Consider the following 23,259-nt stretch of genomic DNA (forward strand, 5'->3'; position numbering starts at 1 on the left):
AGGCCTTTCTTTTTAGCCTCAGGAGGTCTGCTAGATCCCTGGAGAGCCAGGGGGGCTGCTGTGCCTTCTTGCTGCCTTTTCTCCGAGATGGAATCGAATTAGCTTGTGCATTGAGGCTCACTCCCTTGAGAAGCAACCACTCTTCTTGAACTCCCCTCTCCCTGGGGTCGTGGTCCCTTAGGGCCTGACCGACTAGCCTCTTGAGCTTGTCAAAGTCAGCTTTCCTGAAGTCAAGGACCTCCGTGTTGCTGACTGACTTGCCAGCTTTATGGCAGATGGTGAAGGTGATCAGCTCATGGTCGCTGTCACCCAGCTTCCCATCAATCACTAGGTCACTGATTAGGTCATCCCCAGTAGCCAGTACCAAGTCAAGCAGCGCTTTACCTCTCATTGGCCCATAGACTTCTTGAGTCAGGTAGAGGTCATCCATGCATGAGAGGAAGCTTTGTGACCGCTCAGATTTTGCTGAGTGATCCTCCCATGAGATGTTCAAGTAATTGAAGTCACCCATGACAACCAAGGTCCTGGAGCAAGCGGCCTCAGTCAGTTCCCGGGCAAACACCTGGTCAAGCTCTTGACTTTGGGTGGGAGGTCTGTAGTAGACTCCCACCACCATGTTCCCTGTGCCATGTTCCCCACGGATTTTAACCCAGAGGGTCTCCAGTCATCCACCCTGGTCACCAATATCAGCTTGTAGGGACACATAACGTTCCTTAACGTAGAGAGCTACACCCCCTCCCATTTTATCTACACAATCCCTCCAGTCATGGGTGGAGTCTCACCAGGTCTCCATTATCCCTATGATGTCATAATTATTTGCAGTGGGCAGGAGGATAAGCTCCTCCTGCTTATTCCCCAAGCTCCTGGCATTTGTGTGCAGGCAGGCAAGTGTCCTCTTGGGGGTTCTTGCCTTGCCCACAGATTGTACCAGGGCTGGGGCAGGGGTGGGCTCCCTTAAGTGCCTTGGCCTGCTGGCTTTACAAGGGTTGCTCAGTGGGCCAGCAGTGGTGGTAGCCCCCATCCCCCAGCAGGCTTATTTTAAAGATAAAGCACTTCATCCTGGGACAAAGTGCAATTGTTCAAACATCCACATCCATTGTTCCTGGACAAACCCTGGAAAGGCTGACAGGATAAGAAGTGCTAACAGTTCATCTTGGGACATCTCTAAGTGTGTCCTAGAACAGTTATCCCAGAATTGCACTAATCAGTCAATAGCAGAAATATGGAAGTGCATTCAGCCACTCACTAAACCCTCTTGTGTACATGCCAATCCTGGAACATTTCTGTCCTGGGACAAATGCACAACTTGTTCTGGGACAAATGTAACATTTATTCCAAGCCCTAGAGATTTTCATTTTGGGCTTGTTAAAGAAAGAAATTAGTTTCATATTCAATCCTAATGGACAACTTTTTCTGTATTCCCCCCCAAAAATAAAGGTATCTAAGACCACGGGCAGGCTTTCAGGTACAGTACTAAGAATTTCTGGGAAACTCATAGTGTTGGGAAAATGTTGAGAAGGAGCACACAAGCCCCTGGCCAGACAGCTGTATGGACACCTCAGAGCCAAGCTGTCCAGCCAGGAGGCAATAGGGGGCTGCTCCATGGCTGTTCCCAGCAAGGGGGAAAGCTGTCAAGAAACCATTGGCAGCAATCTAACTGCTCTCCTCATCTCCAGCTTCTGAACAGCTCTAGAGAGTCCTTGAGACTGTTCAAAAGGTGGGGGGACATTGGAACTGCCACTTGTGCAGTCCCAGAGTGCCCCAGGGTTGCTGATATGACCATGGCAACAAGGTCCCCACAGGGCTCCCCGATACTGGGTGGGCCATCAGGGAGCCACTGTTCTCCCTCCCTCCCTCCCTCTGACTGTGAGATATTGAACAGGTGTCACACATGGCACTAGGAAACAGGAAAATTGTTTTTAAAGAGATAACTGCTTGTGGTGGAATCGCTAGGTTTCATGGAGTTGAAGCACAAGATTTCATGTGGTGAAACTGCCTATTCATACCCTAAGAAAGTTAGGTTTCTAAATCATTTTCAAATTCAGCGGAAGCTGGGCACCTAACTCCCTTAGCTAAGTACAGACATTCAAAAACCCCAAGCCTGGGACATAGCCAGACACCAGCCACGACAGTGCCTCAGCAAAGGGAAGGTGAGGAGGGATTAAACTCCCCTGTCTCCCCTCTGCCTCATAGGTATGGGGACCCCACAAATGGAGTCTGCCTGGCTTTCCATGCCGCTGGCCACTTGTACGGCAGGGGGTGCAGCCAGAGCCGGCTGGTATGGCCCCTGTCATCCACCTGCCTCGCTTGGGGCTGGGGCTAGGAGGTTAAGCCAGGCCAGCCCAAGGGCACTGCTGAGGGCAGGTGTGGAGGTTGCCAAGCTGGGCTGGGCCGCAAAGGCAAGGTCCTTCCCAGACAGCTGCGGCTTGGGTTGGGGCCACAGGAGCTGTGTGCCCAGACTGTACCCAGCTCCCTGCACCCAGCTCCTGAGCCGTCATGGAGATGCAGTGCCTACAAAGAATCTGTCACTCATGATGCAATTGATCCCACTCAGCCCCAGGCAAGGCAGACAGATAGCAGGGCTGGCTCAGGATGTGCCACGGGAGCAGGGCCATTCCCAGCCAGCTGTGGCTCCATGACAGCCCAGCCCAGCCCAGCCTAGCCTGGGTACAAGGAGCCAGGAACAATCCAGGTGCCTAGCTCCTGCAGCTCCAGCCTGAGCCACAGCCAGCTGAAAAGGGCCCTTTTCCTGCAGCCCAGCCCAGGCTGGCCCCTCCATGCCCACCCTTAGCAGTGCCTGTGGGCTGGCCCAGCTCAGCCCCCCCAGCCCCAAGCAAGGTGGGCACATGGCAGGGTCATACCATCCTGCTCTGGCCACACCCCCTGACCCTACCACTGGAGTGTCAAGGTCAGGGGAGACCCTGACTGGGGCTGCTCCAGTCCAGCCAGGTAGACCCCAGCTGTGGCTCCTCAGGGGGAAAGGGGAGAGAAGGGGGAATAAACCCACGACATGCCAGTTAGGGCCATGCTCCTGCCCCTGCTCCAGCTAGAGAGCAGAAGGGCAGAGCCAACCCTGCTCTCTGAAGCAGACAGGACAGCCCAGCCCCAGACTGAAAAGCATGCTGGGATACTGGGGGACTCTGATTTAACTTAAACAAGGAAGTTCTGGGACACAAGTTCCATAAACTGGTTTAACCCAAATCAGTTAAGTCTGATATTACATTAAATTAGGTTCATCTTAAACTAATTTCAGCCATTTTGAAACTGGTTTATGTGCACTGAACTTCTGTTCTGTTACAGGTTTAGACCAGTTTCTGATCACTTAAACCAGTTTATGTGTACCTTCTGTCCCTAGCCCTTCAGTGGGTTTGAAAATCCCCACCTCATCTTTATCATCAAGTATAACTCAATATACTTTAAAAAAATCCCTTTTACCTCACAACTTTGCCACTGGTTTGGAATATTTGGCCTAAGTTTTTGTTCACAAACTGCCCTTCTCATGTCTTCTACTGAAGGATCAGAAGGCACAACATCATAAAAAGGCAACTGGTACTCCTCAACAAGTCCTGAAAGAGAAATGTGGTGCAGCTGAAGTGCATAGGTGAAACGAAAGCAGATGCTCCAAAATAACTTTGATTATGCTTCTCACTGACAAAAGAACTCTTTCTAATATGTAACTGTGAATGTATTCATCAATACTTGTTACTCCAGATAGTGTCTACTGCTATTATTACTTTTTAGTGTACAAATCAATATACAATCAAATAGTCACAGCACTGGATATTGTAAATGGACTTGCAGCAAATTATGTTCTATTGACACTAAGATTTGGCTAAAATTGTTATAGTAAAAGCTTCTTGAACTAGAACTTATTTAAATATTTAAAAAACCTCTTCAACCTGAAGCTCTGCTACAATGTTCTGCTATTAGTACAGCTACCAAAAACATGGTTTCAGTGCCCTGAAACTATTTGCAGAAAAAACAAAAATTTCAAGTTCAGTTTCATCTGAACCAATTTTCTGGGTTTTGTTGGCTTTTTGTTTGGCAGCTGCACCAAAGAAATCAATTATTCATATAGGTCTAGTCAAAACACTGTATAATTTTGAAAAAATACAGATAACAAACTTGATCTTAGCCTTCAAGAGGCCAAGAAGCAAACTCGCACAACCCCACAGCCCATTCAAATCTTCCTGTGTTATGGTCGCCATCTTATTTCTTTCCCACACTCTAATGATATGTACAGAGACCTCCTCTCTTCTTTGATACAAGGAAATGCCAAAAGAAGCCTCTTCCTTTGTATTGTTTGCCCCTTTTCTAAGGTTCCTAGATGAAGCAACAAGGCCATTTCTTTCTGCAACAGGCTGTCATGGGAGGGCTCCCAGAAGATAAATTGGAAAGGCAAGGAAGAAAAGAATAAAGCAGGATAAAGTAACTGTGGGCAATGATTTCTAACTTCCAAGTTTTCAATTCTAAGGCAGACCAAAGGTTAGGCTTCTTGGACTGGCTAACTTTGGCTCCTGAAAGTCCCATCAAATTTCCTGATGCACAACTAAAGTGGGACATGTTATTGAACAGGCAGATGTTCTAGTTTCTTCCTAGTCTGATAATCAGGGGAAGTGAAAACTACTTAATGTGATAAAACAGGTTTCTCTGTGTCGCCTGGGGAGAATGACTGTACAGCTGGGCCCAAAGCAGGTGGTATGTTGACAATTAATGAGTCTTTTTGCATTACAGATGTCTCTTTCTAGAGCCTGTGCTATTCTTGTAAGTCATCTGGTGCCAGCACTGACGACACAGGTTTGCTGCGTGATAAAGACAAAAGGTTGTTAGGGCACATGGCAGGACTTTACTATTGCTCTGGCCAACAATGCCAGTGCAGTCTCCTACTTTCTAGAACTGGATGCGGATCGGATCTTAGAACAGTGTAAAGGCAGATCCCAGCAAGCAGAATAGGGCCACAGAGTAAAGAAATTTTTCCTCTGTGCCATGTTGGTATCACTAGCCTTACATGCTGTTGATGAATTAGTGGTGTTCTTCCTAGAGGCCTTAATAGCTTTGCCTAGTAGAAACACACTGATCTTTGCCCTTGTGTTCAGGTGGCCTGTCCTAACACCTGGCTTCAGTGCTGGATGTATTAGTCTTGGCTTTAGTGCAAGTAGCAGTTCTGTAGCAGGATAAATCTACATCTGCGGGACTGATGCACGAAGTTATGTCAACTCCTGCTGTCCCAACTGAGGTGGCTGCCCTGGGAGCTCAAGGAGGCACAGGGCACATCCGCATTTCCTTTTGAGGAAATCACTGCAAGTCATGCAGCACTCCTGCTTCCATATCCAATCTTCATAATTCAGAGCGGAAAAAAGAAAAAGCACATATACTGAAACAGCATGTTCCTTTAAATTCTTTTTTTTTTAATCAAATCTGAGTTGGGGAAGCGGGGGAGAGGGGAGGGGAAGAGACCAGAAATTTTACCTCCAATTGAGCATCTTCGTGATATCTCCCAGTACACTAGACCAAGAGAATATATGTCTGCATGCTTGAAAGATTCAAAGATATTTATGTTCATTACATCATCAAGTATTTCAGGAGCCATGTACCTTTAAAAAAAATAAAGATACATATACAAATACATATACCAAGTATGTCAGTTGACAAGTTATTACTAAGATCCTAGTATCTGGCATGGGGGTATTCGGAAACAATATGTTGGAGTGCCTTAATTACTTGCCATCACTTTTACTGAACTTGATTAGTAGTGCTCAACTGCCATGGCCCACAAGACTCCAGTCTGTGGGGCTCCCCACAGGTCCAGAAATTCGGTGGTGAGGGAACAATTAACTCAGCCACCACTCCTGCTGCCAAATTTACAGACTTGTGGAGAACCCTACAGGCTGGATGACATGACCCCATGGGCCAAATTTTTTACTGGCATGTTGGGGTCACTCTGCAGCTGGATCCAACACATGGAATCAGGTCAGCATGTGGGATCAAGTCGCAAATACATCTAGCCAGTGCATGGGGTCACTGCAGACATATCTGGTGTACAGGGCCAAGCTTGAGTGCTCAGTAACACATATGAACTGCCCTGCTGCTCTGCCCCTACATTGGATCCAGCCTGCAGAATAACCCCACCCGTGGGAGCTGGCCCACAGATCAGCCTTGTGCCATTCATCTGGCCCACAAGGTGAGAAGTTTGGGCACCACTGGCCTTGACCATTGATTTCTATCTCCATTTAGGACACGAGCACACAAAGTTACTAAGGGTGGGAGGACCCACAGCATGTCAGCTGTTCCAGAAAAGCTGTCTGTATATATGCTCCTGGTCTTTTTTCACCAGAGGGCAAACTAGGGCAGGTTAGGTTTCATCTACTCCAAGGCAAGTGTGCACATATGCAGTAAGTACAGAGCAGCTGACAGGCTGTGAAACCCTACCCTCCTTTACCTTCCTGTAATTTGCTTGCGTTTCATGTGCCCATGCCCTCATTTATTTCATCTGCATTCAAACATATTATTACTTAGATTCTGAAAAGTCCTAAAAAGGGCCATTTTCACCACATCTGACTATACATTGCACCAATCTAAGAAGTTTGTTTGATGAAAGATTCAAGAATCACCATTTGAGTTGAACCATGCTCTTTGATCCAACCTTTAATAATGGGCCGGGATACCCTATATATATTTTTCTGTAAATAAAGTTTAGCTTGGGTTATTTATTCAAGATGTTCATCTAAAGGCTAAATGTTTTGTGTGACCAATATTTGTGTGTGCCAACACCACAGTTATATAATATACTGCTTCCCCTGCTCCTCCTTCAGAGTAATTAAGCTTGCTAAACTTTTGATTAATATTGTAATAATTTTGATTTTTTTTAATTTTCTCTCTTAAAAACCTTGCACTGAAAAGCTAAGGATAAACTGCTTTTAAAGGCTGGCTTAAGTAATGGAGGCAGGTTCATTTCTCAACGTATGAGGGCATTGTTAAGGAGTATGAAAGGCCAAGACTTGTGGAGCAATATGTGTAAAGGCTAGTATAAAGTATGAAGCTTCCTCAATCTGGTTTGCAAAGAGGTATGAAAAACGGGACTCCTTTTGGAATCAGAAAAGGGAACGGGGAATTTTTCCCTACTTGTTCAAATTCTAAGATCCTTTTGGTAAAGGAAAGCAAGCACCGTAACCTATGAAGTGAAAAGACCTGCTTGAAACAAGCAGAGAGTTCAACTGTCACTTGTATACATCTTTTTGAATGCGGTGACCCAAGAAAACAGAGACTGAAGAGACACAGCTTTTAACCTGCAAGATTAAGTCAAACAAAAGACTTCCTATGATTAAAATTTTTTGGTTTTGCTTAATAACCAAACAAATGCAGGGCCCAGATAGCTACTTCAGCTGAAGAGTTTCATTCCATCTCCATTTATATTTGATCTTGAGGTTTTATTTACTAATAAAGTTTCCCCTACAAGACAAACTGGATTGTATTTAATGACATTAGTGGGCCAAAAGTACTACTGAAACTGAAACAGAAGTAAAATGTATCCTGATCTCAGTAAAGACTGAGTGAGGAAGAAAGGCAGCAGCTCAGCATGCAGTCAAGGTCAGGAAGGAATTCCCAAATTCTTTTCAACGAATGTCAGCAGCTGGCTGCTGTCACTCTAGGCCAGTGGTTCTTGAACTTTTTAGATTCAGTGTCAATTCCTATTTGAAATGTCTGGTTTTATCGTGCAACAGGTTTACCGTGGCACCCCAGATGAGAATCACTGTTCTAGACAGCACTAGGACCTAGAGCCACGCTTAGGGATTTTATTAACATCTAGATATTTAACATCAATGGATACATAGGCAAACCAAAAGAAGCCAACTTGTTATCTAACATCTGAATGTATGAGCAGGATCACTGTCTATTACATGGTTGCTCTCTCTTTAAATTCAGAGACATCCCATACAATTTTATGGCCAAGGGAAGGTTTGAGACAATCTCCTTACATGGCTACCTTTGCCCTCTATTGCCATACTGAATTTGAAAGAGCCCTGGCCTTTCATCCTCCTGAACAATTCCCTCGTACAATGCCCAGATTTAGGATCTGGATCTGCCCTGTCAAAAGAGTCCAAGCAGAGCTTGAAAGGAAAGCCTGAGAGTGGAAGAAAAGGAGTGCCCCTACTTCATACAGTGCTTGAAAACTGCACAGAAGTAGAAAAGCCTGAACTCCCTCTGGTGATTCTCCCTAATACCTTTCTTTATCAAATGCATCAAAGCTCTTACCTCTTTGTTCCCACTCTAGGATTCAGAGGTATGTCAATTGTGTTCAATACAGAATCATGCTTAACAGCCAGCCCCAAGTCTGCAATGGCACAGGTTTCATTTTTTTTCACCAAAATGTTTTTGGATTTCATATCTCTGTGTGCAATAGCTGGTTTGCCTGATAACAGCACCAAAAACAACAACAGAAGAAAACATCCAACCATTATAATGAAAGTTAATATGGAAAAAATAAAAAAAAATAAAAAATAACACCCCCTCCTAAAATAAAACAGCCTGTTGCCATTTTCCTTCTAAGTTTAGCACAAATTAGATTCTGTCTGCCATTACTCACCACAGACACACAATAAAAACTTCTTTCATCCAGACATTCCTTTTACTCTTAAATCCTATTCCAGGACCACAATGTTTCCCATAATCCACACTACTACTCTATTCAGGTATGCAATAACCCAGTATATTTCACTGGTATCCTAGTGTTTGAATAGTTAAGTACTAACACTAGTCAACAGTAGACTGATAGACTCCACTGAGCATATTCAAACACTTCAGGCACACTAAAGCAAGCTTGACCTAAATTTTACAGCATTCTCCTGTGGCACTCCTATTCATCAGACTGGAGACGTGGCAGCTTCAGCTAAATAAACCTTTCATTGAAAACGTAATTAAAATGATAATTAACACAATCAATTCAATACTTGTATTGTTTGATATTAAGTTATATTTGTTTTATGTTACTCCTGATTTATTTTCAATGTACTATAGAACTGTACTCAAGAATAGTAATAACTGGATGGTTTGGCAGTTGACTGCATCATAAGCTCAGCTGAGAATGTTATGTGCTTTTCTTTCCATTTATACGAGCATTGGGAGACAAATTGAATAATGTTTTAAGTATCACTTTAAAATAAGTACTAATGAATCAAGCTCTTTATCAAAGAAAGTGTTAGTGTATCTTGTAGCTAATAAACATTTATGGAAATATCACCCACATTTTCCTCTCATCTTTTTTTAAAGAATATATTATAGAGAAATAAATACCTTGTGTACCAACTATTTCCATGTGAAGATGTGCTAGGCCACTGGCTATTGAAAGTGCCAATTTAATCATCCCATCTATTGTCACAGTATTTCTGTTTAAATAATCAAACAAGGAGCCTTGGTCATGATATTCAGACACAAGCCAGAGCTGAGTCCAAGTTCCATTATCTACCAAAAGAAAAAAATGTTACTGAACTTTATGTATAAATTAGTTTAAAAAATTAGCAAGAGATTCAGTCATGTCAAGGTGAAGTGAATATTTTAAATACCAGTTTAACTATATACATTTTGCTCCCTACCACAGGGATATTTTGAATGCCGTTTTAAGCGGACCACCATATCAGCTAAAGAAGGCTATCTTGTGTTATGCATCTGGAAAGCTACACAAGATAAAAATAATCACAATACTAATATATTCATAGCCAGTATTTCAAACTTTTTCAGCACTCACCAACCAAACAGGGAACAATGGGAACAATTTTGAAAAAGAATTTCATATAAAAGAATGAGCTGTGCTCTGTTTTCCTCATAGGAGTTGATGTCAGTACCAATAACCAAAGCAGCACAGGAAGTGGAGCTTCATTGTTCTGCAGCTTCTGCAAGATCATGATCAAATCCTACAGTCTTTGACAGGTGGAAAACCAGACCTAGGTCTAAACAGAACCTAAAAAGTTCCAAGTATGGAAATCCTGGATTTCAAACATTCCCATGCCATTTTTCTTGGTATGAAATTACATATGGAAATTGATCTAATGCAATAGCATTAGCTCTGGGGAGTATAAAACCGTCATGTAGATTGATTATCACGTTAGGAACAGGAAAAAGCCTTTCAGTATTATTTTACCAGATATCTTCAGATCGACAAACTGCCTAATACTGACAAGACTCATGTAAGCCTTAACTAGGGTTACCATTTGTCCGGTTTTATAGAGGAGAGTCCAGTTTTTTGGTCCTCTGTCCTCTATTGATACGATACTGGATGACTTTATGTCCTCTATTTTTCACTGCTCAGTCAAACGCAACTGTCCTCTATTCTTGAGGTACCTCGGTCGCCACCCTAGTCTTGACACAAGACACCAAGGCCTATGCTCTGGGTGGCATACCGGCAGACCCCTACACCTGTGAGGAGCTCCATGGCTTCATGCAAAAGACGTTTCCTTGCCCTGCAGGTCACGGCAGAACCTCAGCAAAGGAATTTGATATCACAGTCAAAGTGACCACTATCAACTTGAACTTTACTAATTATTCCTTCAAACTGTTGCACTCACATCTCTGTGCTTTCGCAAAACGGGAGAAAAAAATCAAGTTCCTTGGGCTGCCACGTGACAGGAAAAATACTGAACAGAACTAGTTAGAAAATTTATAATAGAACATTCTTCTTTGCATAAATGATGTTTTGTTGAGGTTAAACAAAAACCTTTCTTCAACAGCTCTGCAACCACCCGGGTTCCTCTGGAGCCCAGTAAGTGAGCTGCCCCAGAGGTGGGACTCCTGGGTCCCCAGCAGCAGAACCAGCAGGCGGTCCTGAACTGGGGCTCCCAAGACAGCCACTCCCCAGCTCTTCCAGAGCCAGCTTAACAGAAGTTTGGTTTCTTTCAGCTCCCAAACTCCCCAGAACCCAGCCCAGCAGGCTGTTCAGATTCCCAGCCTGTCCTTCCCCTGTCATTATCAAGACAGGGGTTTCCCTAATGCCACCCCTCCTCCAATATGCCTGGAAGCTTCCTTCCCTCCAAAAGCAGTGCTGGAGGACATGGAGACATGGGACAGTTGGAAGGGGCAGCACTAGTATGTTCCTAAAAATGAATACTCCCTTCCACAAGAAATCCCAAGGTTCAAAGTTTTGTTCCAGCTGCGAGTCAAACAGAACCTTGAAGGCTGAGAACTTCCCAGTAGACAGATGGGGTTTTTTCAGCCAACTTTAATTGTCAAAAGATGTCTGGAAAGATTATATACCCTTGTTATCAGCAGCAATAAAACCCAGGATATTTTCGTGTCTCAGCATAATTGTTTGATAGATTTCCGCCTCACGAAACCAAGACCTTTCATCCCTTGAAGAGAAGATTTTTACAGCAACATCTTCCCCGCACCATTTTCCACGCCAGACTTCACCAAATCGACCTTTTCCTACCATTTCCTGAAGAACAATAGTCCTTGCAATTGTTCTTTGCACTAGCAGAGGTAAACCTAATAAAGAAGAATAAGGATGCTTTGTTTAAAAAGAAATGTACTAGAAGTTATTTAGTCAGATTAAAAATAAATTGTTGTGATTACATGGTCTTATGACCAAAAACAAAAACTCACCACCATGCCCACAGACACGCGCACAATTTTCTGAGACTATTCTTTCAATTCTATTTGACAGATTGAGGCACTACTCTGAACTGTAAACATTACAGCAGAACAAAATATCATTACATTTAATTTTTAAAAGCCCCCATATTCAATGGCGTAACTGAGTGAAAGCGAGGGAAGGAACCGATTTGGGCAACTGTCCTAGGCTTTGCCCCAGTGTTACCCATACTGTAGCCAGATTCTTGGGGACACTGCCTTACAACAACACAGAACTCATTACCAAACCAAGGCTAATGAGCAAACATCTGAAACAGGGTTGTATATCTTGTTTAATTGGTTCTGTTAACAGGGTAATAGAAAGCTGGCTCATGAAATAAGCTTAACCAAGAAAATACAATGTAGCTCAAGAAACTTAAACCTGACACATCTACAAAAGAATATTAAGGTGGAAAAAGGCTGAGCTGCACGGGAAGTTTTACATGAGAAATTGTTCCAGCACACAAAAGAGATTTCTTAAGCAAAGACTGATGTGAAAAATCCACAATAATCTACAGTAATTCTGAGATGAACAAAAATGTTTCATTACACAAAGAATGAAATATGTCTACATTATAAAATATCCCCTGAAACATATTCACATTGTCACTATCACTTATGATTTTTTTACTTCTATTACAGTGAGGGCAGACAGGTATAAGCATAAGTAAGTCTTGCTCCAATCTATCCAGAAGTTCACAAACTGCAGCAGCACTGAACTAAATCATTTGGCTCAAAGGTTAGACTAAGGCTCTGGGAGTAAAAGGCTCTGCTCGCAAAGGAAGAAGAAATCATATTTAGAGGTCAACTGAACCTTCAGTTTTCTAATGAAATAGTTTCAACTTATTTCCTTTTCATGAAGGTATTGGGTACTGAGAAATATTGGAATAAGTACAATCAATATCCCTTCTACTTTAAAAAAAAAAATTTAAAACACCCCCCTGGAAGGGAGGAGGGAGGGAGGGAATTAAACACGTTAAAGAGAGCCCTCAAATGTTAGAAATAATAAAATTAAGATTGCCTGTGTAAATTTAATTTGCTCCCAGGGTTTTTCTGGTCTTTAACTACATGATCACAAACTCATTTTCCACAGCTTTCTGCACCACTCAGTGCACAAGAGAGATGCCACTCATGTAATGAGCAACTGTTCGGTATTTGTTCTTTTTCCATTGTACAACAGGGGAGCTCCAGACCTTTACTGCACACTGTTCTAACCATTCTCTAAAAACAGAATTATTTATTTCTTTATGGACTTTTCTGTGATGCTCATCACTAGACTACCTGATAAGCCAGTATTTTCAGGGAATTTAGCAAATTATAGCACTTTATACAGTGCTCAAAGCAAAGCCCCCACTGACTTCAATCCCAGGTGCACTTAAAAAAGAGCAAACCCTGCAAAATCAAAAGTCTGTTGGGGCCAGCTGGCCCCGCTGGAATTTCCTGGCTTCTCTAGTTAATGGAACTCAATGGAACGATTTAACTAGCATCACATCTGGCCACCTCTGATTCCCCTGCCTGAATAATCAGGTATGTGCCTGAATTCACAATACAGCCAAATGGAGCAAGCCCAGGATCTCAAGGTGGCCACGCAGAAAAATGAATAAAACACAATTAGTGACCACCTGTGAAAAATGTGGCCTATGTAATTTGCCTAGAACTACACAGGAACCTAGTGGCAGAGGCAGGGACAGAATTCAACTCTACAGGGCAGCCTTAACTACAAGAGAGGCAAGAATTTGGGGGGTGATATCTTTTATTGCATCAACTGCATGGCTGAGGTAGACATAAGCAAGCTTTCAGGTAGCACAGTATACTGTCTCAGGCTTCTGGGAGAGAAGCAGACAGAGCAGAGCTGAATAGCAGATGGAACAAAAGGTTGTGTAAAACTCCATACATAAACCAAAAAAAAACCCCCAAAAAAGATATGAGAAATTATCAAGTAGCCAATGGGCAGAAGATATAAAGTATATATCTAATAAAGGAGGAACAAGATTATTCTGGAAGGTTATTATCACCTGTGAAATGCAGAAGTTATGGACAACCATCTATGTTAAACACTATATTAAGGAACGGACAATTTAGCATAGACAATGATGTCATGGTCCATTATAACTTACCTGATGCTCACTAATCTCTGCATTTCACAGGTGATAACAACCCTCATTATTTTGAGAATGTCATTTTGACTTTTTTATTCAGACTTTATATTGAAACATTACATACTCATTACAACATTTTTCATTTACTCTATCATTTTAATATGCTAAGATTAGAACGTTACTATAGAAAGTCTAAATGTTTTGAAAGTGTCAAAAATTAAACATTTTAACTTTTTGTATTTGATAAACTTCATTAACATTGAAAGTTCCTCTAAAATATTTTGATTTTGAAAGAAAACTGTTCCAACAAAAACGTTTGGCCATCTCTTAAGGGCTAAGTACAGACATTTGGAGGCATTAGGGGGAAGTTAAATCGATTCAAAATGGTTGCCTGATATAAGATAAGTCAGGATGGGAGGGCTAACTGGGGGATGTGGGGAGAGGTGTGACCCATGAGGGGTGGGGGGCAGAAGTGACTTGCTAGTGTGTGGGGGGGGGCAAACATAATCCACAAGGGGCAAGGGGGCAGGCATGACCCATGAGGGGTGGGGCGTACAGGCATAACCCACAAGTGGGGTGGGGAGGCAGACATGACCTGCAGGGAGGTTGTGAAAAGAACAGCCCTGGGACTGCAGCACTGGCTGGGTTTTCCCAGCCCTGGTGCTGCGCAGGGAAGTTCCATGCAATGGTCTGACCTAAATTGAGTAAGTTTGACAGTACACAGATCCAGGTTTATCTTAAACCAGCTTCTGCAATTTTTAGACTGATTTTCATGCCTGGAACTTCTGTACAGTTACAGGTCTAGACTGACTGCCATCACTAAGACGGGTCTGTAAGTATAAGGTCAGCACCAGGACAAGCTAAGTTTAAATTGGGTGGCCATTTAGAACCCAATTTAACCTCTCCAAATGTCTGCACTTAGCCATTATGACCCTGTTTTATTAATAATTAACAGTGATATGCTGACCTACTGTTGTATTCACTGGGCAATACATTTCATGCAGTTGTACTGTGGGCATAATGGAATATATGCCTCTTTACCACTAGTAGATAGATTCTACTAGTACTTACCATTCTAAGTGGTGAAAATACTTGTACAAAAAACAAACTGTTGTACTTATCAGCAGAAAACTTTTAACAGCATATTTTTGTCTATACTGGATGGAGAAAATGGAATGGATAGTGTTGTGATTTTGTTCTTTTATCCATTTACTAACAAAGATATATATTTTATTCTGTTTAGCATTGCATACATACCAGATCCAGACCCAGATGTTGTCATATCATAAATAAGATCTTTAAGAGTTTTTCCAGAGTTTACAAGGTTACATTCAGATAGGGGCTCTTCAATATTTTGTCGCTTTTTCTTTCTGTATGCACAGTAGCGACCTTGACGTATACATATAGTCAGCATTACAGCTAGAGACAAGATACAAACTGGGATAGCAACTATCATGGCCAGCATCAGAGGTCCTAGGTTTGGTCTGCTTGAGGATTCTGAAGCTTTAATATGAGAGAGAAGGGAGGGAGAGAGAGAAGGGAGGGAAGGAGAGAGATTTTAAGTCAGTATCCCATGTTATAAAGTTACTTTCAGTTGTAATTTTAAGGCGTGATCCCAAATGGGAGTCAACAGGAGTCTTTCCCCAGCTTCCTCAGTGCAGCAGAACACCAGCTCTGCTACACCTAAGGTTGAGAGTCACGTTCTGTTTAAAAAACAACTACTGAGAGTGCTCTAAAATCTGCACATTTGAAATTCACTGTTCTTTATGGCAGAGGCTCTCAACCTTTTTTGGACTCAACAAACTCTCAAACTTTTCAGAATTTAGCAGTGCCCCATTTAAAAACCTAACATAAACATATGAATATTATAGTATAAACATTATAATTCTGATATTAATTAATATGTTATTTGATTGTGTACTTATATTCTAATCACCCCTTCAGGACACTGACAGGGAGCCTCCCCTAGCTCTGCCTGGTTCAGCATGCATTTGATCCTTGTGCAGCAGTGAACTCCCTACCCATGGCTCAAGGTCATTTGTGAGGATCAGGAACCACTGGAGCAAGTTCTTCTCTTAGCTTCCTAGGGCAATCTGCCCTGAACGCCAGCCCTGGGCCTCTAACAAAGAGTCCAGGTATGCCTGGCTGGCAGAAATGAGGTACCAGGACGCACCCAAAGCACCTGAGGAGTACTGAGGGGATGGGAAGTAGGCAAAAGGATGCACAAGACCCAGGAGAATGGAGGCAGCAGTGCTGTCATGGTTGCCACCGCCACCACAAGGTTAAACTGCACCTCACAGATTAGTTTTCAGGGGGCATATTGGAGCCAAACTGAAAACCAGCTTTAGCAGAAAGGTGTGCCTGCCTGCAGGCAGATGTGCCACTTCTACAGCTCTTCCTGGTTCGGCTCTGATACGCCTTCTGAAAGTCAAGATGTGCCAGCCAGCTTTTCCCCACAGCAGCAGTGCAAGCATAGAGGCACCTCCCGCAGATTCTCAAGACATCATGCCACAGCTCCCCAGTTGAGAACCACTGCCTTAGGGTCAAAGAGACAGTTAAAGGTCCAAATCTGGTATTTTTTGACAGAGTGGTTTCCAGATGCAACCCCTTTGGCTCTTCTGATTGGAACATCAGCTAAGATTCTCATGGTGATTCATTTGAACTCAACGTTATCACTAAACACTGAGGAAACCCCTTTCTTTTGGGGACAGACTGTGATAGACTGTGGGTTTTATTGTAATATTTCTATGTTAATTGTGTTTATGTTCTCATAATGTTGCATGCCTTAATTTCCCCATATAGCTGGTGTATGGGAAAGGAATAAGTTAAAGAAATAGTGAAGCATGATATCTGGCTATGTGCAGGGCAAGACCAGATGAACCTTTAGCAACAACAGTCTCAACTATGGTGACATATCTCTGGTGACATTGACAAAGGTGAGATGGCCAGAGGAGACTGAGATAAATGTAACCATGGGAGAGCAGGCTGAACAAGCAAGGTCCTAGGAAACTCTGGGAAAGAGTTTGGAGACGAAGACAACTGAGCAGCTGTGGAGTTTTGGGACTGAGAATTTGGAAATACTGAATAGGGAACAGCAAAATATCTTTACGGGCTGTATGGGCTGGACCAGGGACAGAAGAATCACTTGACCCTTTGGAGGGAGCAGAGAGTCTGTCTACTGTGCTATTTGGACTTTGGGTTGTCCTCGGTCTCCATAAAGAGAGATAAAGCCCCTCTCTCAGAGCAGAACTGGATGGGTCATGGAGAGTCAGGTAAAGTGAGACACTGAGGGCACTCATACATGTGACACCCTTAACATGTACGTATGACAAAAATGTCACTTTGTGTAGCTTAACAGCAACCCAGTGTACACGTGCAAGACTTCTGGGAGTTTTAAATGACTGCATCATTGCAAACTAAATGCCTGCTGAAGGCAGAAGTGGTGAGGGGCCTGATCCTTTTTTTTTTTTTTTTCCAGCGGAGCCTGCCCACCTCTTCCATGGCCAGGGGACAAGCCACTGGCAGGCTGAGTGGCCCCTGAGCTGTGGGGGGCCCCAGCCATTCCCTCTGCAATGGCAGCACCCCCTGGTGCCACCTGGGCAGGCTGCTAGCAAGCCAGGTGCTGCCTCAGCTTGGAGGCAGCCCGCAGCCTAATCCAACTCTTCCCTGATCCTGAGCTAGGGCAGCACCTCACCTGCCAGCTGCCTGCCTGGGCCGTACTGGGGGCACTGGTGCTGCAGAGGGAAGGACCTCAGTGGGAAGTACTCAGCCCACCTGGAAGAGGGAAGGACCTGAGAGGGAAGGACTCAACCCACTGGCAGCTTGTCCCCCAGCCATGGGAGAGGTGGGCAGACTCTGCGGAAAAAGGATCAGGCCCCTCACCACTTCTACCTTCCGCAGGCACTTGATGAAGGCAGAAGTAGGGAGGGACCCAATCTTTTTTTTTTTCCCCCCCCAGCGGTGCCTGCCTGCAGCCGGGGGGTGAGCTGCCGGTGAGCTGAGCAGCCCCTGACCTGCAGGGGCCCCAATCCTTCCCTCTGCAGTGGCAGCGCCTCCTGGGGCTGCCCAGCAGGCTGCTACCATGCTGGGTGCTGCCTCAGCTCAGAGGTACAACCCAGCTAGATCCAAATATTCCCCGAGTCCACCCACTGGAAGCCCATCAGGAGCTGCTCCCTAGGTGGGATTGGGGAAGAATTGGATTAGGTAGGTGCTGCCTCCAAGCTGGGGCAGTGCCTGGCCTGCTAGCAGCCCAGCCAGGTAGACCTGGGGGCTGCTGCCACCGTGGAGGGAAGGACCAGGGCCCTCTAAAGCTCAGGGGCTGCATGACTGATCAGCAGCTCGGCCCCAGGCTGCAGGCGGGGCAGGCTCTGCCAAAAACAGGATTGGGCCCCTCACTCCTGCTTATAGCAGTTTGCTGCAGCCAGCTGGACACCTGGGGCCACCCCAGAACAGGCTGGCTTGCCCCAGGGGCAGCACAGGGGGGTGACAGGAGGGTGGCTGGGGGTGCAAGAAGCCAGTGGGGATAGCATACAAGGTGCTTGAAGCCTGGGTAGGCAGTGGGGGGGGAGGGTTGGATCAGGTGCCTGCCAGCTCAGACAGCACCCAGCCCACTAGTCACCCACCTGGCTGCAGAGTGCAGGACCAGGGCCCCCAACAGCTCAAGGGCCACTCAGCCCGCCGGCAGCTCACACCACCCCTCTCCCTCCCGGCTGTGGGCAGGCTCTGGCTCTGAAAAAAAATAGGGCCCCTCACCATAACATGACAACGACAGAAAAGATAAACTGAAATCGTTTAGTTCTCAGGGTTTTATTCTCTCTCTCACTGATTCAATTTAGGGGGAAGAGAATAAAACCCTGAGGATTAAACCCCTGTCACATGTACAACCATGTGCAAGGCTGAGGTCTCAGAGTGAGAAAGAGCCTGGCAGACCCTTACTCTAGCAGACAAACTTAGGCTGGCTCCAGAGGACCCTCTGTGACCAAAGAAGCCTCCAGAGAAGGAACCCCCTAGAGGGCACTCTGTAAAAATACAAAGAACATTAAAGGAAAAGTCTGGCTCTCCAGAAAACTATATGCTGTTCATGCTCCGAAGAGACTAAAATGTCAGTATGCAGCAATCCTAAATAACAGGGTTTACGATTCAGCCATGGTCACAAACATTTGGCGACTCAAGGGTACATGTAAAGCTCACTGAACCTGAGCTGCAATCATGAACTATAGATCTGAGCATTACCATGCTATAAATCTGAGAAAATAAGAATGCTTATGCCTCGGTTGAGGTTTGGTTTTGGTTTTTTTAACCTTTTGGGAAACATGCCCAGCTAATTTCTACTGCTAAGTTAGAAAGGCCTCTAAGTAGGTTCTGAGAAAGTAAATTACACTGCAGAGATATGTGAGAATAGCTGTTAAGCACCATGCTACCAGATATTATTTCAACAGGGATAAGCACTAATTAGGTGACACTGATTAAGAAAGATAAGAAAATGACATGTATTCCTTAACTGTGAAGCTGACTGTGCTTAAGATAAAGGTATTCCTGATACACTACTCCTCTAACATGAAGTGCTCATAACGTTTTTAGTGTTGTAACTTCTTTGGGGCACGCCGGCATGGGTACAAAACAAAGACTCAGAGCATTGATGAAGAATTCATATGAGAGAGTGAAGGCCTGAGGATGAAAGGTTTGGTGATATGTAGAGAGTGGAAGAGTATAATTGGGCTGTGGCAGATTAGTAAGCAAATGAAGATTCATGGTAGAGAAAGGTGTTAGTCACTAAGAAGGGAAACATGAGGAAGGAACATGGGTTGGAAAGGCCAGCCAATCCCACCTTCTCTTCTCCTGTGCAGGTAACCAGGAATTAGGGGAAGGAGTCTGACCAACTTCTCCTGTGCCCCATGCATTCACACTGTAATCTGGCAGGATGTGTGCTCTAAAATGTGTTCAACTTCTCTCCCTGTCCTCCAAAAGCTGGTATCTGAGGAGATGCAGTCCCTATGGTATGACCTCCAACTGTGCATACTGGGAAGCCCTGCTGCTCAGTAAGGACCTGAGAATGGGCAGGCTGCAGTGTACAGAATCAACAAACACTGGCACTAGGAAGAAGGAACAGGAATGCTCACTGAGATGAACTGAGCAATTCACACCTCTCCAAGCTGTTTTTCCAGAGTCATGAAATGGTCTCATTCAGCTGAAACATCTCTTTGAGATGAATTGGTCACTTCACATTTCTCTGAGCTTCCTGAACTGCACTTCCCACAGTGCCTACATTCTTGCCACCTTGCCATAGCCTCTCCAAATCTATCCCAGACATGGAGTGACAAGATGGTGGGGGAGCTTCAAAGCAGTAGGGCTACGAGGGAGACTTGGATGTAATGAAAGAAACGATGGAGGAATTGGAGCAGTGGGGAAGAAGTCTGAACGTGGAAACAGGGAGACTTGTGCATTAGAAAAATCCAGGTAAGAATGAGTGAAACAAGGCAATCAGAGCTGTTCTGTTCTGTGGAAAAGGCTGTGGACTTCTGTCCTCTCCTTCCCAAACCGCCACAATGAATCAATGACAGTAATTTACATGGATCCAATCTCTGTAGTATCTGCATGCCTCCCAACATGCTTGCAATAAAGAAAAATATGCTTATACTCTTTTGCTGAGACACAGGCTGTCAGTGACTTGCCCAAGATCACACACAAAGTCTACCCCCTAATTTCCTGGATCATCCTTCTTCTCAGGTCTCTTTATAAATAGCCTCCTTCCCCATAAAACATCCCCACTGACTCTATGCTAGTGCCTGCTGTTTTGCATTCCCTCCCCAGCTCCTCCACCTCTATGCCTCACCATGGATTGGGAAGAATGGGAAGGAACAACAAAAACCAAGCTGTTATGAACAGGCACAGCAACAGAAGGCAAGGAGCTAATTTGTGTTCAGTGAACAAACCTGCAGGCAATATTGCTGCAATACTTACTGCCAGGGAGGCAAAAATAGTGGAGGGGAGAAATGGGACAGATTTGGATACAGGTACTGAGATTTTTTTTAACACAGAGAAAATTAGATACCCAAAAACATTCTATTTATGGAGACTTAAGATTGCCCAACAGTGCCTAGTAGCCTTCCTGAACATGAAGAGTAGCTAAACTTAGAACCAGAAGTGACAGCTAAAGACTGCACTACCTCAGGGATGGGAGGAGGAGGAGGTCAGAATAGGTGTACAAGAAATTCATTGTGAATGCAAGGCTTGAATATGGATATAAAAGTGTGAGGACTAATTCAATGTATTGCTCATCTTAAATAACCAAGGAAGTATAAGAGCCCTACAGGAGATGCATGTACACAGCAGCAAAGGGTGTCAGACAGCAAAAAGCAATATTTCATGTCCTAATGATTCCTAAAATGACAGCTTAATGAGAAAAGAAAGGAGACACCAGGGCTGGCTGAAAATGTTGGCAGGGTGGCTGTATGTTGCTGAGGATGGCAGGGGGAGTGGGACTAAGAAGGATGCATAGATTCATAGATGCTAGGGTAGGAAGGGACCTCAACAGATCAACGAGCCCGACCCCCTGCCTGGACAGGAAAGAGTGCTGGAGTCAGATGACCCCAGCCAGATGCCTATCCACCCTTAAACACCTCCAGGGTAGGGGAGAGCACTACCTCCCTAGGAAGCCCATTCCAAATTTTGGCCACCCTTACCGTGAAGAAGTTTTTCCTGATACCTAGCCTAAATCTGCTCTCAGTCAGTTTGTGAGCATTGTTCCTGGCTACCCCAAGAGGCATCCTGGTGAGCAGAGCATCTCTGGTTCCTTGCTGCGCCCCCCCCAAATGAATTTGTAGGCAGCCATAAGATCACCTCTCAGCCTTCTCTTGCGGAAGCTGAAGAGATCCAGGTCCCTTCATCTCTCCTCATAGGGATTGGCCTGAAAACCCTTAACCATACAAGTCGCCCTCCTCCGGACCCTCTCAAAGTTATCCACATCCTTCTTGAAGTATGGCGCCCAAAACTGGATACAGTACACCAACTGTGGTCCAACTAATGCCGCACAGAGGTGAAGTATCACCTCCTTGGATCTATTTGTCATGCATCTGCTGATGCATGATAAAGTGTGGTTAGCTTTCCTTATGTTTTCGTCACATTGATGACTCATGTTCATCTTGGAGTCCACTATGACTCCAAGATCTCTTTCTGCTTCTGTACAAAAAAGGATACACATGCTTTCTGCTTCTGTAAGAGAAAGGACACACATGCTTAAATTTACTGTAGCCAACATAGAATAAAAGTACCAATATGAAGGGACATACATTACCCCTGTAATTTGTTTTCCCTGTTTCATCAGCAGTTCATCCTCCAGGCATTTTGAGCCATGGCTTTTATCATCATGACTCTCCATTTCACTACCATAAAGTTTATGGGCAGAAGGGGAAGAGAAACACTCAGGCTAGCGACAGATATTCAAAAAGCCTGAGCCTGAATTGATTCAATCTTTGCAGGTTAGTCTAACCTGGATAGGCTAAACCAGTTTGTAACCATAAAGACATCCCTTCTGGACTGAAAAAATGCAGGGATATGCCTGCAGTGGCTCAGGCTAGAAGCTGGGGAGCGCTAGAGAAGCCCTCCCTTCCCTTCTTAAGTGCTGAGCTGAGGGGGGTGTGGCCAGGCCCTGGCAGGATGCTCTGATTAGGGAGAGGTCCTGTCCCGCCACCCCCTTCTCCCCCACCACCCGAGCAGCCCAGCAGGGAATTGATAACAGCGTTCATCACCCCTAACTCAGTGTTTTATCACCCCATTAAGAAAACAGAGGGACATTACCAGCTACCCGTTGATTCGGCCTTTGTTCCATCTGCCACAGCGCAGACCGTAGCCAGCATGTAGTCTGCTAGCTAAAGCTGTGTGTCTGGGTAAGACGGAGGGGATGGCAGAATCCCTGCTTAGAGGAGGGGCGGGGAGCAAAAGCCAGGCAGATGCCTGCAGCTTCTGCCAGAGCTGCAGGCAGGGAGCAGAGGGGAGGGGCCAGCCCTGCTGTGGAGCAAAGAGCCCCGCCCAGCTCAGACAGCATGCCGGGATGCTGGGGGACTCTGATTTATCTTAAACCAGCAAGGGGTCTGGGACAGACATTGCATAACCTATTTGATCCAAAACAGTTAAGTCTGATATTACATTTAAACAGGTTTATTGCAAACTGGTTTCAGCCATTTTCAAACTGGTATATATGCACTGAACATCTGTAGTATTATAAGTTTAAACCAGTTTCTGATCACTTACACAGGTTTGTGTGTAATGTTTGTCCCTAGCCTTAGAGTCATTTTGTAGCCAAGTGTAAACCAATGTAACAACTGGAAGACACATTATCACACAATTCTATTAAAAAAAAAGAATTTACACAATTCCACTTCTGTTCAAAATAATAGAAAATGAGCTGATCTCCTCCCCACCCTGTTTTTGAATGATAGAATCACAGAAGTAGGGTCAGAAGGGACCTTGTAGATCTTCAAGTCCGACCCCCCACCTGGGTGGGAGAAAAGACTGGACTCAAATGAGTCCAGCCAGGTAGGCA

General features: G+C 44.6%; 1 protein-coding gene across 1 annotated transcript in view; it reads right to left on the bottom strand.

Moving 5' to 3' along the window:
• The window catches only part of ACVR1C (activin A receptor type 1C), a 59,808-nt gene that overhangs the window by 802 nt on the left and 35,747 nt on the right, over positions 1 to 23,259 (bottom strand). The window contains exons 2-7 of the mRNA XM_019554685.1: positions 14,976 to 15,221; positions 11,245 to 11,475; positions 9,292 to 9,459; positions 8,254 to 8,410; positions 5,470 to 5,594; positions 3,436 to 3,566 (exon numbers count right to left, since the gene is read on the bottom strand). Coding sequence (XP_019410230.1) covers positions 3,436 to 3,566; positions 5,470 to 5,594; positions 8,254 to 8,410; positions 9,292 to 9,459; positions 11,245 to 11,475; positions 14,976 to 15,221 — 1,058 coding nt within the window. The remainder of the gene's footprint in view (positions 1 to 3,435; positions 3,567 to 5,469; positions 5,595 to 8,253; positions 8,411 to 9,291; positions 9,460 to 11,244; positions 11,476 to 14,975; positions 15,222 to 23,259) is intronic.

Source organism: Crocodylus porosus, unplaced genomic scaffold (assembly GCF_001723895.1).
Source record: "Crocodylus porosus isolate Cpor-Errol unplaced genomic scaffold, CroPor_comp1, whole genome shotgun sequence".
In the NCBI taxonomy this organism is placed as follows: Eukaryota; Metazoa; Chordata; order Crocodylia; family Crocodylidae; genus Crocodylus; species Crocodylus porosus.